This window comes from Pelophylax lessonae (assembly GCF_965119305.1).
Source record: "Pelophylax lessonae genome assembly, chromosome: 13".
NCBI lineage: Eukaryota > Metazoa > Chordata > Amphibia > Anura > Ranidae > Pelophylax > Pelophylax lessonae.
This window is the reverse complement of record NC_138780.1, coordinates 13,525,795-13,542,078: the sequence shown is the minus strand read 5'-3', so window position 1 is coordinate 13,542,078 and position 16,284 is coordinate 13,525,795. Positions and strand designations below refer to the sequence as shown.

Here is a 16,284-nt window from a genome sequence, read left to right as displayed (position 1 = left end):
AGATCGTGTCTGTCGGGGCACAGGGAGCGGATGGCAGATCTTACCAGGCGGTGATTACCAAGGCCCTCAGATGCACAGCACACGAGACACCGGCGGTACCGCGAGTAGGCCGTGGGGTCCGTAGCGCTGCAATCCGGTCACCCAGAGACGAACTGAGGGTAGAAGTGGGTAGCCCCCAAAGTGTACCGTCGATGGGTGCAGAAACCTCCTTGGCACCGGGCACAGCTACGCGGATGGCACTGGATTGAGTCACGTCCCGGACACGACCCCCTTTATTAAAGATTTGTCTGCGAGCCAGATGCAGCCATCAAAAGAGCCACGTCTGGCTCGCCAGCCATGGGTTCCTGACCCCTGCCCTAGGGAATAAAATGACAGAGGCCATAAGGAATAAAATAGCAGAGACCCTAGGGAATAAAATGGCAATCGTTGCAATGTTTTGTGTCACACGGTATTTGCGCAGTGGTTTTGCAAATTGCAATTTTTTTGGGTAAAAATACATTTTAATGAATAAAAACAAAACACAAAATATACCCCAATTTTTTTGTAAAATGTAAAAGATGATACACAGAGTAAATGGATATCTAACATGTCATGCTTTATAATTGCGCAGGCTCATGGAATAGTGACAAACTACGGAACTTACAAATCTCAATAGGAGTTGCTTTAAACGCCTTTACAGGTTACCTGTATAGAGTTACAGAGGAGGTCTAGTGCTAGAATTATTGCTCTCCCTGTGATACCTCACATGTGTGGTGTGAATACCGTTTACATATGCGTGCACGACTTAAAGCGGAGTTCCAGCCATTTCACTCACCTGTCCAACGGTCCAGAGATGCGGCCGCCCGAAGCCTCGATCCTCTCCCTCTGGTCTCGGCGGCGCCGGCATCACTGCTGTAGGCACCCGGCTGTGACAGTTTGCGGCTTCACAGCCGGGTACCCACTGCGCATGCGCGAGTTGCGCTGAGCGTCTTGATTGGCCGGCAATCTTCTGGGACCTCTGACATGTCCCAGAAGATTGCTGGGAGGGAGGGGGAGAGGAGAACTTCCGTTCAGGGCGCCGCGGCGCTCCAAGCGGAAGTGGGAGCGGGTACCTGTCAAAACTAGTTACCCGCTCCCCCCCCCCAAAAAAATGACATGCCAAATGTGGCATGTCAGGGGGTTAGAATACCTAAAGCGGAAGTTACACTTTTGGGTGGAACTCCGCTTTAAGTATGTATTCGCTTCTGCGCGCGAGCATGGAGGGATGGGGACGCTTTAAATTTTTTTTTTTTTTACACTGTCCCTTTTTTTATTTTATTTTTATTTTTAATTTTTAAAACTTTTATTCCTATTACAAGGAATCATCCCTTGTAATATAAATAAGTATGACAGATCCTCTTTATGGAGCAGCAAGGTGGCAGCCCTGGGTCCAGCGACGTAGACCTACGTCGCTGGACTCCTACCTGGCTCAGCTGCCGGAGGAGGAGAGGCGGTGATCACCGTCTCTCTTCTCCGATCGTCGGGGAAAGAGTGATAAAATCCACCTGCTTGACTAAACAAAGCGGGCGGATCTCTATGTGACTGTAAGGTGGCTCTGAGGAAGAGGCTAGGCCTCGAAACGCGTCAGTCATCTCATCATGGACAATTATATGGACTAAACACGGACTTTTGAGCAATCTAGCTTGATACGTTTTACTTTTATCTACGTCTGTGAGTAGCCATTTTTAATGTCATTTGAATAAAGCCTATATTGAGGATAATGCGCTAGGTCGGTGCGCCCTTTTTTGTTCTTTTTGCTTTTAGGATCTCTATGTGACGGCAGGGACAGATTACAGGATTCAGCATAGCTGAACCTGCGATCTGTGCATAGGCGCGCGCACAGGGTGTGCCGGGTGTGCCTGGGCACACCCTAATCACCTAGGGCACATTAGCATTATCGCTCTGTTTGCCAGTGAGGAGATGGGAAACATAGAAACATAGAAACATAGAATGTGTCGGCAGATAAGAACCATTTGGCCCATCTAGTATGCCCAATATATCTAAATCATATGAATAGTCCCTGGCCCTATCTTATATGAAGGATAGCCTTATGCCTATCCCATGCATGCTTAAACTCCTTCACTGTATTTGCAGCTACCACTTCTGCAGGAAGGTTATTCCATGCATCCACTACTCTCTCAGTAAAGTAATACTTCCTCATATTACTTTTAAACCTTTGCCCCTCTAATTTAAAACTGTGTCCTCTTGTGGTAGTTTTTCTTCTTTTAAATATGCTCTCCTCCTTTACCGAGTTGATTCCCTTTATGTATTTAAAAGTTTCTATCATATCCCCTCTGTCTCTTCTTTCTTCCAAGCTATACATGTTAAGGTCCTTTAATCTTTCCTGGTAAGTTTTTTCCTGCAATCCATGTACTAGTTTAGTAGCTCTTCTCTGGACTCTCTCTAGAGTATCTATATCCTTCTGGAGATATGGCCTCCAGTACTGCGCACAATACTCCAAGTGAGGTCTCACCAGTGTTCTGTACAGCGGCATAAGCACTTCTCTCTTTCTACTGCTTATACCTCTCCCTATACATCCAAGCATTCTGCTGGCATTTCGTGCTGCTCTATTACATTGTCTTCCCACCTTTAAGTCTTCTGAAATAATTACTCCTAAATCCCTTTCCTCAGATACTGAGGTCAGGACTGTGTCAAATATTCTATATTCTGCCCTTGGGTTTTTACGCCCCAGGTGCATTATCTTGCACTTATCCACATTAAATTTCAGTTGCCAGAGTTCTGACCATTCTTCTAGTTTTCCTAAATCCTTTTCCATTTGGCGTTTCCCTCCAGGAACATCAACCCTGTTACATATCTTTGTGTCATCAGCAAAAAGACAAACCTTACCATCGAGGCCTTTTGTAATATCACTTATGAAGATATTAAACAAAATTGGTCCCAGTACAGATCCCTGAGGTACCCCACTGGTAACCTGAGCTTGTTCTGAATGTTCTCCATTGACTACAACCCTCTGTTGTCTATCACTCAGCCACTGCCTAATCCACTCAACAATATGGGAGTCCATGCTCAATGACTGCAGTTTATTGATAAGTCTTCTATGTGGGACAGTGTCAAAAGCCTTACTAAAATCTAGATATGCAATGGCTACTGCACCTCCACCGTCTATTATTTTAATCACCCAGTCAAAAAAATCTATAAGATTTGTTTGACATGATCTCCCTGAAGTAAACCCATGTTGTTTTTCATCTTGCAATCCATGGGATTTAAGATGTTCCACAATCCTATCCTTTAATAGGGTTTCCATTAATTTGCCTACTATTGATGTCAGACTCACTGGTCTATAGTTGCTCGATTCCTCCCTACTACCTTTCTTGTGAATGGGCACGACATTTGCCAATTTCCAATCTTCCGGGACGACTCCTGTTACTAATGATTGGTTAAATAAATCTGTTAATGGTTTGGCCAGCTCACCACTAAGCTCTTTTAATAATTTTGGGTGTATCTCATCAGGACCCTGTGACTTATTTGTCTTCACTTTAGACAGCAATCTTAGAACGTCTTCCTCTGTAAAGACACATGCATCAAACGATTCATTAGTCATCCTTTCAAGTGGAGGTCCTTCTCCTTCTTTTTCTTCTGTAAAAACTGAACAGAAGTATTCATTAAGGCAGGGAAAGATCTCCCTCGGACCTGCTCTGCTCTATTTAACTTTGCCAGCAGGGAGAGTAATGTATCGGGGCCATGTACATGTAGGCAAACACATGCATGTGTATTTAAACTTTGGGGTGCACACCCTAATGCAATAGGCTGCGCACACCTATGGATCTGTGTCTGTGTCACAGAACCCCCTCCCCCCACATACGGCAGTAAGCATGAGGCACACATTTAACCCTTTGATCACCAACTGCGTTAACCCCTTCCCTGCCAGTGTCATTATTACAGTAACAGTGCATATTTTTAGCACTGATTACTGTAGTAATGTCACTGGTCCCCCCAAAAGTGTCAAAAATATCAGTTAGGGGTCCGATCTGTCCGCCGCAAGGTCACAGTCCCGCAAAAAATCGCAGATCGCCGCCATTACTAGTGAAAAAAAAAACCAATAAAAATGGCAAATCTTTCCTGTAGTTAGTAACTTTTGCGCAAACCAATCAAAATACGTTTATTGCGATTTTTTTTTTTACCAAAAAATAATAATATTCCCCAAAAAAAATTTAAAAATCTACATTTTTTAACATTGTAGGTGAATTTGTTTTCTGCTACATATTTTTGTTAAAAAAAAATCCCAATAAGCGTATTTTGATTGGTTTGCGCAAAAGTTATCGCGTTTACTAACTACGGGAAAGATTTGTCATTTTTATTGTTTATTTTTTTTTTTTACTAGTAATGGCGGCGATCTGCGTTTTTTTTTTTTTTGCAGGACTGCGACATTGCGGCGGACAGTTTGGACCCCTAACTGACATTTTTGACACTTTTGGGGGGGGGACCAGTGACATTACTACAGTAATCAGTGCTAAAAATATGCCACTGTTACTGTATTTATTATTTATTTATTATTTTTTTATCTTTAATCAGTTGATTTATTGTTATACATTTCCTCTTCATACTTTACCAATTTTTTGAGGTATCCCACGTCCATTCACCTACTCATAGTTGGCAGCGCCATACCCTTTTCCACCCCTTTACATTTGATATAGTCTTTGACTATAATATAGGGAGGCTGCAGCCTATACATATTCCAAATTATTCCTAAGCGCGGAGTCTACCACTTACATGACATTTTTGACACTTTTGGGGGTACCAGTGACATTACTACAGTAATCAGTGCTATAAATATGCACTGTTACTGTAATAATGACACTGGCAGGGAAGGGGTTAACTTTATTGGTGATCAAGGGGTTATATGTATGCCTCATGCTTACTGACGTGTGTGGGGGGAGGGGATTGTGTGACACAGACACAGATCGCAGGTTCAGCTATGCTGAATCCTGTGATCTGTCCCTGTCTGTCACATAGGGCAGTGGTCCTCAACCCTGGTCCTCAGGGCCCACTAACAGGCCAGGTTTGCAAGATAACTGAAATACATCCCAGGTGATATAATTTGTTGCTCAGTGATTGTATTACTCTAGTCTGCATCTCCCCAAGGTAATACTTAAAATCTGGCCTGTTAGTGGTCCCTGAGGACCGGAGTTGGGAACCACTGACATAGGAGATCCGCCCGCTTTGTTTACACAAGCGGGCGGATCTCCTCACTCGATCCCCGACGATCGGGGAAGAGCGGCGGTGATCACCGCCTCTCCTCCCCTGGCCCGACTCCCGCTGTGTCTGAATACAGCGGGAGAGAGTCTCCGGCGGCGCGCGCGCGCCGCCGAGAGAGGGGAGTGTCTGGTGATGTAGGTCTACGTCGCCAGACGATAACGAGCCACTTTGCCGCAGTACCAGCTCAGTGAGCGGTCGGCAAGTGGTTAACAGACTTACAATTCAAAACTGCCACAAATTTGTACAGGTAATGGTTTATAACCACTTTAGGCAAGGTTGGGCCTGGTTAGAACCTTGGATTAGAGATCATGATTGAATCATCCCAGAAGATTAATATTTTGCTGATGGCGGATCCTCCCTAATTGTTCATCACTGGTGGTGTGTGAAGCTATCTGTGGTACCACAATATAGAACAGAAGTTCCTTTAATTCAGTGTCCCTCTGTGCTTAATACCGGATGTGCATGTAAATGAGCAGAGGGTTCTTCGAGGGCAGGGATGTTGAATGCTGAGTTTTGTAGATGTGGGTGGAGCTCTTGCCTTGTACTGGGGACCTTGAGCTGCATTTTTTTCCCTATAAAGAGTCCTAAAATTTTACACTGGATTCTTCTTCCTACCAGGTAACTTAACGGTTGAGGATGTCACCATCAGTTCCAATGTGACCGATAATAAGACATGTGACGTCATCTTGACGTGTTCAGTAAATCGAAGCAATGTGTCCATCACCTGGAGGAGTGTAAACAGCAGTGACATTACCGGGACACGGAACGTTGTGTTTGTACCTCCCGGTAATTTCAACTTCACCTATATATGTACCGCAGAAAATCCGGTCAGTAAGGTCTTGAAGAATGTGCACCCCTGGGAATACTGCAAGGGAGGTAAGAGTGTCTACAAGACTCTTCATGTCTGTAAGGATGAAGCTAAAGTCAGTTTTTGTATTTAAGTGGGATACTGTCAACTTGTTCATATGACATCCAACCCAACCCAACCCAACCTTACCCTAGAATCTCATGGTGCTGCATAAATTGTGTGACTAATGTCTCCTGAACTTCTGTTCCTCTTTTATACTAGTTTGGGTCATGTATTATCAGCTTTGTCTGTTGGAGGCCAACCATAGCTATTAACCACTTTACCACCGGAGCATTTTGCTGTCTTACGTCCAGGCCACTTTTTGCGATTCGGCACTGTGCGACTTTAACTGACAATTGCGCGGTCGTGCGACGCCGTACCCAAACGAAATTTACGTCCTTTTTTTCCCACAAACAGAGCTTTCTTTTGGTGGTATTTGATCACCTGTGCGATATTTACTTTTTGCGCTATAAACAAAAAAAGAGTGACAATTTTGAAAAAATAACAATATGTTTCACATTTTTTTATATGAAATTCCCCCCAAAAAAATGTAAAAATCTAAATTTTTTATCATTTTAGGCCGATTTGTTTTCTGCTACATATTTTTGGTAAAAAAAAATTGCAATAAGCGTATTTTGATTGGTTTGCGCAAAAGTTATTGCGTTTACTAACTAAGGGAAAGATTTCTGTCATTTTTGGTGTTTTTTTTTTAACGAGTAATGGCGGCAGTCTGCGATTTTTTTTTTGCGGGACTGCGACATTGCGGCGGACAGATCGGACCCTTGACTGACATTTTTGACACTTTTGGGGGTACCAGTGACATTACTACAGTAATCAGTGCTATACATATGCACTGTTACTGTAAAAATGACACTGGCAGGGAAGGGGTTAATTTTATTGGAGAGGGAGGGGTTAATGTATGCCTGGTGCTTACTGACGTGTGTGGGGGGAGGGGACTGAGTGACACAAGGACAGATCGCAGGTTCGGCTATGCTGAATCCTGCAATCTGTCACTGTCTGTCACTTAGGAGATCCGCCCGCTTGTGTTTACACAAGCGGGCAGATCTCCAGACTCGATTCCCCGACGATCGGGAAAGAGCAGCGGCGATCGCCACTGCTCCTCCTCTGGCCCGACTTCTGCTGTGACTGAATACAGCGGGAGCGAGCCTCCGGTGGTGCGCGCGCGCCGCCGAGAAGGGAGAGTGTCTGCCGACGTAGGTCTACGTCGCCAGACCTGCAACAGCCACTTTGCCGCAGTACAGCTCTAGTGAGCAGACAGCAAGTGGTTAAGTGGGATACTGTCAACTTGTTTATATGACATCCAACCCAACCCAACCCAACCTTACCCTAGAATCTCATGGTGCTGCATAAATTGTGTGACTAATGTCTCCTGAACTTCTGTTCCTCTTTCATACCAGTTTGGGTCATTTATTATCAGCTTTGTCTGTTGGAGGCCAACCATAGCTATTAACATTGAGACCTTGAAAACTATCACTTTCCCCTCAAATCTGCAAGGTGACAGGTTCTCATTAATTCCCACTCTACTCAGCTCTTTATTTGTCCAGTGGAGCTGTGTATATATACTCACCGACCACTTTATTAGGTACACGTGTTCAAGTGCTTATCATCCTAACCAGGGCTTTTTTTCTCAGAGAATAGGTGCAGGGAACCCCCCCCCCCTTTCTGAGTCACCCCTTGTTTCCATCCACTATCCACCTCTAAACACTGTCCCTTGGTTCCACCCCTACCCACCTCCCACGCACAACAAAATATCTCACCCAGCAGCAAAAGATCCACCCCAGCAACATTAGACCCCCCCTACAGTAGCAACAACGGCTCTCCCAGCAACCAGTATCAATAGATCAGCCAACAATAGACCTCTACATCAACAGGAGATCCCTACCAACAAAATAAGACCCCCCAGCAACAATAGATCCACTAGCAGCAACAATAGACCATCACACAATACCAGATCCCTACCAGTGACAATAGATCCCCAAGTAGTCAGCATCAAGACACCCTCCAACACACCCCACACTCCTTGCTATTACAAACGCTGAGCGCTGGAGGTGACGAAACTGGGTTCCTGCTGAAAAAAAGCCCTGAACGTGGCAGCAACTCAATGCATTTAGGCACCTAGACCAGTGGTGGAGCCAGAGGGTTAGCTGGGGTGGCAATTGCCACCCCAGAAGAAGTCCTTGCCACCCCTGTTGCCACCCCGATCCTGGGTGGGTGGGTGCATGGCAGCGCCTCAGCGGAGGAATCACAGGGGATCGCCGTACGGGAGCTTCGGAGGGAGGCGGATGGAGAGCTGGTAGGCAGTGGGAGGGAGGCGGAGCGGAGGAATCACAGGGGAGCGCCCTGGGCGGTACCATTTACTAGAGGAGGGGGGGCGCAGGTGAAATGCTCGCAGTCCGCAGAGTACACTGTGTGTGTGTGGATGACTACACTACACACCATCCGCTATGTAGCTGCAAGCCTGCAACGATGTGTCGAGTGCGCTCCTGCACTCGGCACAAGCCTAGAACAGCAGAGTCCTTCCCTGTCAGCAAAGACACTCCCCCCTGACGTGACGTCACTGAGATGCTGGCGCCGGCAGGATGGGGGAGAGAGGACTCAGAGGAGAAGAGTGTGCTGCCAGAGGAGCGCAAGGAGGAGCCCAGTTAGTAAGGCACAACTAAGCAATACTAAGTCACAACTAAGGCTCTTAGGATTGGGGGGGGGCTTGGGGAGAGAGAGACTGAGGCTGTGGGGAGGTCCATTGTTAATGATATTTGTAATATGCAGCATGAGGAGGTCATTCATTTCCACTGGTCATTGATGCATTAGTGACCGACCAGTGGCTGTTAATTAACCCCTATTTGCTGCATTAGTGGCACCAGTGTCAGTGTTAACACTAACATTGGTGCCACTAATGCAGCACAAAGGGGTTAATTTACTGCCACTGGTCGGTCACTAATGCATCAATGACCAGTGGAAATGAATGACCTCCTCATGCTGCATATTACAAATATCATTGGCAATTAACCACTTGCTGACCCGTCGCAGTATATGTACTGTGATGGGGTAGCAGCTACAGGCGTACGTCCCTGCCTGTTTCAAGGTTTCTGGCACATGCCCCCACCCACCTACTCCCCTGTGATTTGACACAGCAAGAGACTGTCAACAGATCTCAGCCAATGATTCACGGCTGAGACCTGCTGATCGGCTGTGTCAAATCACAGCCCAGAGCTCTGTGTTGACAATCAATACAGGGCTCTTTACAGAGGGAATGATCGCTTTTTCTTTCTTTTCCCTGCAAAGCAGAGAAAATAAACAAATCGATTGGTAGTAAAAAGCAGCACACGTTACACATTGTTAGGCACACAATTAGCCCCTTGATTTCCCCTAGATGTTAACCCCTTCTTAGCCAGTGTCATTAGTACAGTGACGGTGTATAGTATTATCACTGTATAAGTGTCACTGGTGATGTGGCAGTTAGTTAGTTCCCACAAAGTGTCAGGCCCGTGTCACGATCACAGTCCCACTATTAGGGTCCTTTCACAAGAATGATCTGATCAGATCCACCTGTACGTTTTTCGGACAGCGGATCGGATGGGATCGGATGAGAATGGACAGACGGTCCATTCTCATCCGATTCCCCCATAAAGGACAGCGGGGATCTGACACCTCTGTCTCTAAGCACAGAGCGGAGACGGAGCGGTCATCCGCCTGCTCAGCGGGGATCGGCGGATCGTTCCCCACTGAGTAGAACGGACTCCGTCAGCGGATGCGGACAATGTGAAAGGACCCTAAGTTGCTGATCACCACCATTTCTAGTATATATAAAAAAAATCCATTATATATCTCATTTGTAGGCATTTTAGCTTTCACACAAACACATTAATATACACTTATTTTTTTTTTACTAAAGATTTCATTTTGGTCTAAATTATGGAAGAATTTTTTTTTTTTTTTTATTGGATGTTTTATAGCAGAAAGTAAAAAATATTTTTTTTTTCAAAATTGTTTTTTTCTTTTTTCATTCACATAATAAAAGCTAACACACACCAGTGGTATGCAAATACCCTCAAAAGAAAGCTTTTTTTTTTGTAAAAAAATGACATACATTTTATTTGGGTACAGCGTTGCATGACGGGGGTAAAATCTTCTAGAGCTCAAGTGGTTAATTAACCTCCCAGAGAGTTAACCACTGCAGCCAGTTCACATGGGGATCGCAGTCACTGCCATCAATGCTGGGGGTTATTAAATAAGCTAGCACCATTGCTGGGGATCATTGTTGCAGAAACTGATGCGAATGCTGTGGATTATTATTGCGTAAATTGGCTGCTGTTTTAAGTATTTTCTTGTTTTGAAATGACACTAAATCTTTCTTTACACCTGGGGGGGGGGGGGTGCAGTTTGGCACTGCATCCTGTCCGCATGCTGTATCCTGTCCGCATGCTGTATCCTGTCCGCATGCTGTATCCTGTCCGCATGCTGTATCCTGTCCGCATGCTCTGTCCGTCACCTGTATGTATTTATTCTGCCACATATTTTTTGTAAAAAATCCTAAGTGTATTTTGATTGGTTTGCAAAAAAGTTATTACATCTACAAACTATGGAACTTTTTATTTTTTAATTGTTTTTACTAGTAATGACAGGGATCAGCGATTATTAGAGGGACTGCGACATTGCGGTGAACAAATCTGACACTAAATGACACTTTGTATATTGACCCCCCAAAATAATATCTTGCCACCCCTTTGCCACCCCTGTTTTAAAAGTCTAGCTCCGCCACTGTTGGGGGCAAGGCTGTCTCACTGCAATAATCATTGGGGGCATTGCTGTCGCACTCTGCAATAATCATTGGGGGCAAGGCTGTCTCACTCTGCAATAATCATTGGGGGCATTGCTGTCGCACTCTGCAATAATCATTGGGGGCATTGCTGTCTCACTGCAATAATCATTGGGGGCAAGGCTGTCTCACTCTGCAATAATCATTGGGGGCATTGCTGTCGCACTCTGCAATAATCATTGGGGGCATTGCTGTCTCACTCTGCAATAATCATTGGGGGCAAGGCTGTCTCACTCTGCAATAATCATTGGGGGCATTGCTGTCGCACTCTGCAATAATCATTGGGGGCATTGCTGTCGCACTCTGCAATAATCATTGGGGGCATTGCTGTCGCACTCTGCAATAATCATTGGGGGCATTGCTGTCTCACTCTGCAATAATCATTGGGGGCATTGCTGTGGCACTCTGCAATAATCATTGGGGGCAAACCTGTATCCTGTCTGTATCCTCTGATCACCACCACCTGTATCCTGTCTTTACTAGTAATGGCAGCGATCATTAGAGGGACTGCGACATTGCGGTGGACGAATCTGACACTAAATTACACTTTGTATATTGACCCCCCAAAATAATACCTAGCCACCCCTTTGCCACCCCTGTTTTAAAAGTCTAGCTCCGCCACTGGGGAGAAGGTCACATGATCACCCTTACATTTTTTTCTGAAAGCATTGATGGATGAATGAAGCAGCAGGGAAGCATGAGAAAAATGAGTATTAGTCATGGAGGCTTGAGCTTTCAAGAAAACCTGTCACTTTTTAAAAAGCCAACAGATTTTCTATCAAAGAGCCATACCAGCAGTATTGACCAGTAATTAGTGTTTGCAAACCTGATATGGCATCCTTCCCAAACACTTGCTGGTTTTTATAGCACCTTGGCGAACCTCCGCTAATTTCATCTACCACAACACCATTATGCAGGGCCGGTGCTACCACTAGGCAAACTAGGCGGCCGCCTAGGGCGCACTGCCACCCCTAGGGCGCAGCTATGGCCAGTGCCCCATTCCTCTCCTGTCACTTCCTCATCCCCAGGGGAGGTCACCTCTAGAGAGGGGGGCACTTTGTATATGATGGGGTGTGCAGGGTTAAAGGTGGGCAGTGTGTGCAGGAAGGGGGGTGTAGGGTTAAAGGTGGGCAGTGTGTGCAGGAAGGGGGTTTAGCATTAAAGAAGGGCAGTGTGTGAAGGAAGGGGGAAGGGGCAGTGTGTACAAGAAGGGGTGTGTAGGGTTAAAGGGGGGAACTTTGTTTATGAAGGGATGTGTAGGGTTAAGGGGGGGGCAGTGTGTAAATGAAGGGGGTGTAGGATTAAAGGGGGGCAGTGTGTATATGAAGGGGGTGAAGGGTTAAAGGGGGGGCAGTGTGTGCAGGAAGGGTGGTGTAGCATTAAAGAAGGGCAGTGTGCGCAGGAAGGGGGGGGTGTAGGATTAAAGGGGGCAGTGTATACAGGAAGGGGAGAAAAGGGGGAAAGGGGAGGCATTATGTACAGGAAGGGGGGCAATGTGTACAATTTTTTTTTTTTTGGGGGGGGGGGGTTGCAAGGAGCTGGTCTTGCCTAGGGTGCAAAATAGTCTAGCACCGACTCTGCCATTATGAAAAGGACCTATCATCAGAAATGAGTAGCATGCACTGTAAAAGATGTTGAGTAACACTTATTGATATTTATTACATCGCACAGAGATTACAGCATTCCCCTTGGCAGTGCCTTCATCTACTTTTCTCTCTGGAAAAAGGGCACCTTCTTTGATCAGGCATCATCCAGGGTCACTACCTACTTTCTGGACTGAGATACCAGCACAGAGATGACACAGTCATGTAAATCCCAGTTTTAGCTCTGCTGCAGGCTCTTGCCTTGTAACTTGCTACAAAACCACAAAGTACAGTCTAAACCAGCCTTTCTCAACCTTTTTACCCCAAAGCAGTGCTTTAAGTGGCCCGGTATGCACTGGTACTCAATACCGCCACTTCCAAATATGGCTCTTGAGCATACCGCCACCTCTCCGTGCGCCTTAGCATACCAGTACACTCATTTTGGACATCTGCACCCTCAATTGCCCCCCCTTTAGAAGAGTACCGGTACCTCTTTTGGGCCACCTAAAGCACTGCCCCAAAGGAACCCTTAAAATAATTTTCAGATCTCAGGGAACCCCTTCTAAAATGATCAGTGAGAAGAATATCCCCTTACAGTGGTGGTCAGAAAGTCCACCTTGCAGACACTGTAACTACTTAATGACCAGTGAGGTACCTGTACATCGCTGGACTTTCAGTGGTTATCCCGGGATGATGCCTGCAGACGCCCCCCCCCCCCCCTTCTCTCACTGCTTTCCGCAGCTTGCTTTGGCTCTCCCATCCCACCGGGAGACCTGAGCGACCAGCCGGTGCTTACACTAACCAGCCGGTGCTGGTCAGACAGCCAAGCAATAGCTGGGATTGGCTGTTCGTGATGGTAACCTGAAAGCGATGACATGACATCACTTCCGGTTTACTTGGATGTCATTGGTGCCATTTTTAAAAAATCTAAAGTATTCAAAAAAACTGGTCTTGGTGTTTTGAATGCTTTTAAGAGCAGAAGATGGATTTGGGGTCTTAAAGACCACAAATCCCTCCATTTAGAGAACCTGTCACATTCCTATTGCTGTCACAAAGGATGACATTCTATTGGATTGGGGCTGTTGCTCTCATTTCATGAGATTGGGATTGTTGCTCATTTTATGTATTTAAAGTGGACTTACATCATTATTTTTATTTTGTTTTGTTTTTTTTTTTCACAATAAGACCCTGCTCACACAGGGGCGACGCTACTTGCTGGGGCGACCTGTGAAGTCGCGGAGCACAGAGTGCACCGCGACCTCGGCGCGACATGCACGGACTTCATATCATTGAAGTCAATGCAAGTCGCCTCCAGGTCGCCCCAAAGTAGTACAGGACTCTTTTTCTAAGTCGGAGCGACTTGTGTCGCTCCTATTAGAACGGGTCCTGTGCTAATCAATGGCAGGCGACCCACCACGACTTGTCAGACGACCAAGTCGCCTGACAAGTCGCGCTAGTGTGAACCGAGTCTAAAAGTTTATTAAAAAGTCTATCAAAACATAACATAGGTAAATGTATAAACATTGATAGATGAACATTGTTTCAATGAACAAGAAGAACAAAGTAAGTTTATCAGCATATCATACAAAGGTACATGTTTATAAACAAGCTAAACATAAGGAGATTGAGAGCAACCAACCCTCTATTCTCAATTCAATCTCGTCTCGAAAATGACCTATTATTTATGAAATAGATTTACTTAGTTGTTGTGAAGCGGTAAATAAAAATGCACCAAAGTACCAGAGTTTCTTAAATTCTAGAAAAGGAAAATAACAAGAGGAAGTGTAGTTAGAATAGAAGAGTGGAAGGTAAGGAGGGGGAACTTCTAAAACAAGTGTTTTAGAATGACCAAAGGTAATAAAATGGCCGACTGATTTTGATCTAGGTTTTCATGAGAGTGTCGTAGTCTGAGGTGAGAGTGAACATCATCCAGGGGTACTATATCCTATGGAAAGTGTCTTCATTTTCTCTGTTTTGTTAACTTTGTAAAGTTTTGTATATTTTAACTATATAGATCAGACCAAAAAACTATGTAGGCATCATCAGAGATCGATCAGTCACATTTTAAGGAACGCCTAGAAAATCTGTTAGAAATATAGGGTTCCATGGAACCCTGCTTGAGAAAGCCTGATACAAATGTTCACTGGGGCAGGAGAGACTAAGATAATTATTTCTTCTGCCCACAGCAGACTAATCACATCATCCCAAGATAGGCAAAGGCACCCCGATTAAAGCTCAAGGCAAACTTCTTAATCAGAAAAGTTATAGCTTTTATAAAACAAAATATTGTTGCGGTATGTGTGATACCTAGGTATTTTATTCCAACAGACTTGTAAAGTTACTAAGAGGTCCACTTTGATTGAACGCACTCTCCATCAAAGTTAAAACGAAAGCCTCGTACACACGCACCGATTGTTGGCCGACCGATCGGCCGTCTTTTGTCCAGTGTTGTTGTGTTGGTTGAAATGTGCTCTACACTGCACACAAATTTTTTCGGCCAACAAAAACCAACTTCAGAAGTGATGTCATGTGATGGTTTACTTTCCGTGTGTTTTTTCTTCTCTGAGCATGCCCAGTCTTGCTCATCTGATTTTTGTCTGCCGAAATCTGTACTGACTGAGGAACAATCGGCCGTTCTGTTGACAGCCAACAAAAATTTTATAGCATGCACACCAGATTTTGTTCGGCCGAAAAGTCGGAGTCGGTTGTCGGAAGCATCATACTAACAAGCCGACAATCGGCCGTTCGGACGTTGGCCGAAAATTCACGGCCAACGATCGGTGCGTGTGTACGAGGCTTTACTAAACATGGAGCAGCAAGGAAATTGACATCTTCAGAAGGAGTTCAGCAATGGCCAGATCCATATTTTTGTTAAGGAAAGCTTTTTCTGTAACCTGACTTGGTCATGCAAACCCTTCTACTAGTTACATTTTTTTTGGTATGACTGGAATGGTTGGTAGAACACAGGAAAACTGAATGCATTTACAGTATAATAACACTATATGACCTCTTCTAATTTCAGAAAACACACCAATGGAAGATTATACCATGGTGAATCTCATACGTCTGGTGATATCTGTCTGTGTCCTGCTGATCACCTGCTGTATATTCATCCATCATATGAAGACGGAGGTGATCACACAACGTCCAAGGACAGACACCATCTGAAGACCATCCATTCTGTCCAATGCTTACTACAAGGAATATCTGTTTGTTGGGTGGTTGGGTTTGTTTACCCATAAGTGAAGAGATCAAGTCCCACTGAGGGGCATTGGGGTGCCAGGCAATGTTATGTCCATATATAAAACTCACTGGAATAGGAATCTAAACTGTCTTTCCTACAAGACCATGCATTGAGATCACCCAAGAGATATTAGGAGGCTGTGCCACTCAAATGGCTGTAATTTGTAGTATATAACCTTGGTGGATGTAGCTGGAACAACCTCGGCATTTGGCATTTGGGGTATGTACAGGGGGTGCCATGCCTTAAAAACACCAGGCAATTATTTAGAGAAAGCCCATTTTGTTTTGTTAGCCAACTTGGCAGTACACTCTAAAACATCTAAAGAATTCAAATCCTTCTTCCCATGCTAACATAGAAATGAAGGACTGGCAATTTCCAAATCACAAGTCAGTTTTTAGATTTGGGGTCCTTTATATGTCCTTCCCAATGCCTCCATACCTAAGTCTTCTTCATAAGTTTATGTGGCCTGATAGCCATCAAGGACTCATCAGTGATATGCCCATGTAGAAGTGCAAGCTAAAGCTGTTCTAGTTCAGAA

General features: G+C 45.0%; 1 protein-coding gene across 1 annotated transcript in view; it reads left to right on the top strand.

The window, feature by feature from the left end:
* The window catches only part of LOC309569708 (SLAM family member 9-like), a 72,357-nt gene extending 56,478 nt beyond the window's left edge, over positions 1 to 15,879 (top strand). Inside the window, exons 2-3 of the mRNA XM_082275670.1 lie at positions 5,854 to 6,117; positions 15,525 to 15,879. Of these exons, the coding sequence (XP_082131796.1) occupies positions 5,854 to 6,117; positions 15,525 to 15,670 (410 nt within the window). The 3' untranslated portion in view covers positions 15,671 to 15,879. The remainder of the gene's footprint in view (positions 1 to 5,853; positions 6,118 to 15,524) is intronic.
* The last annotated feature ends 405 nt before the right edge of the window (positions 15,880 to 16,284 follow it).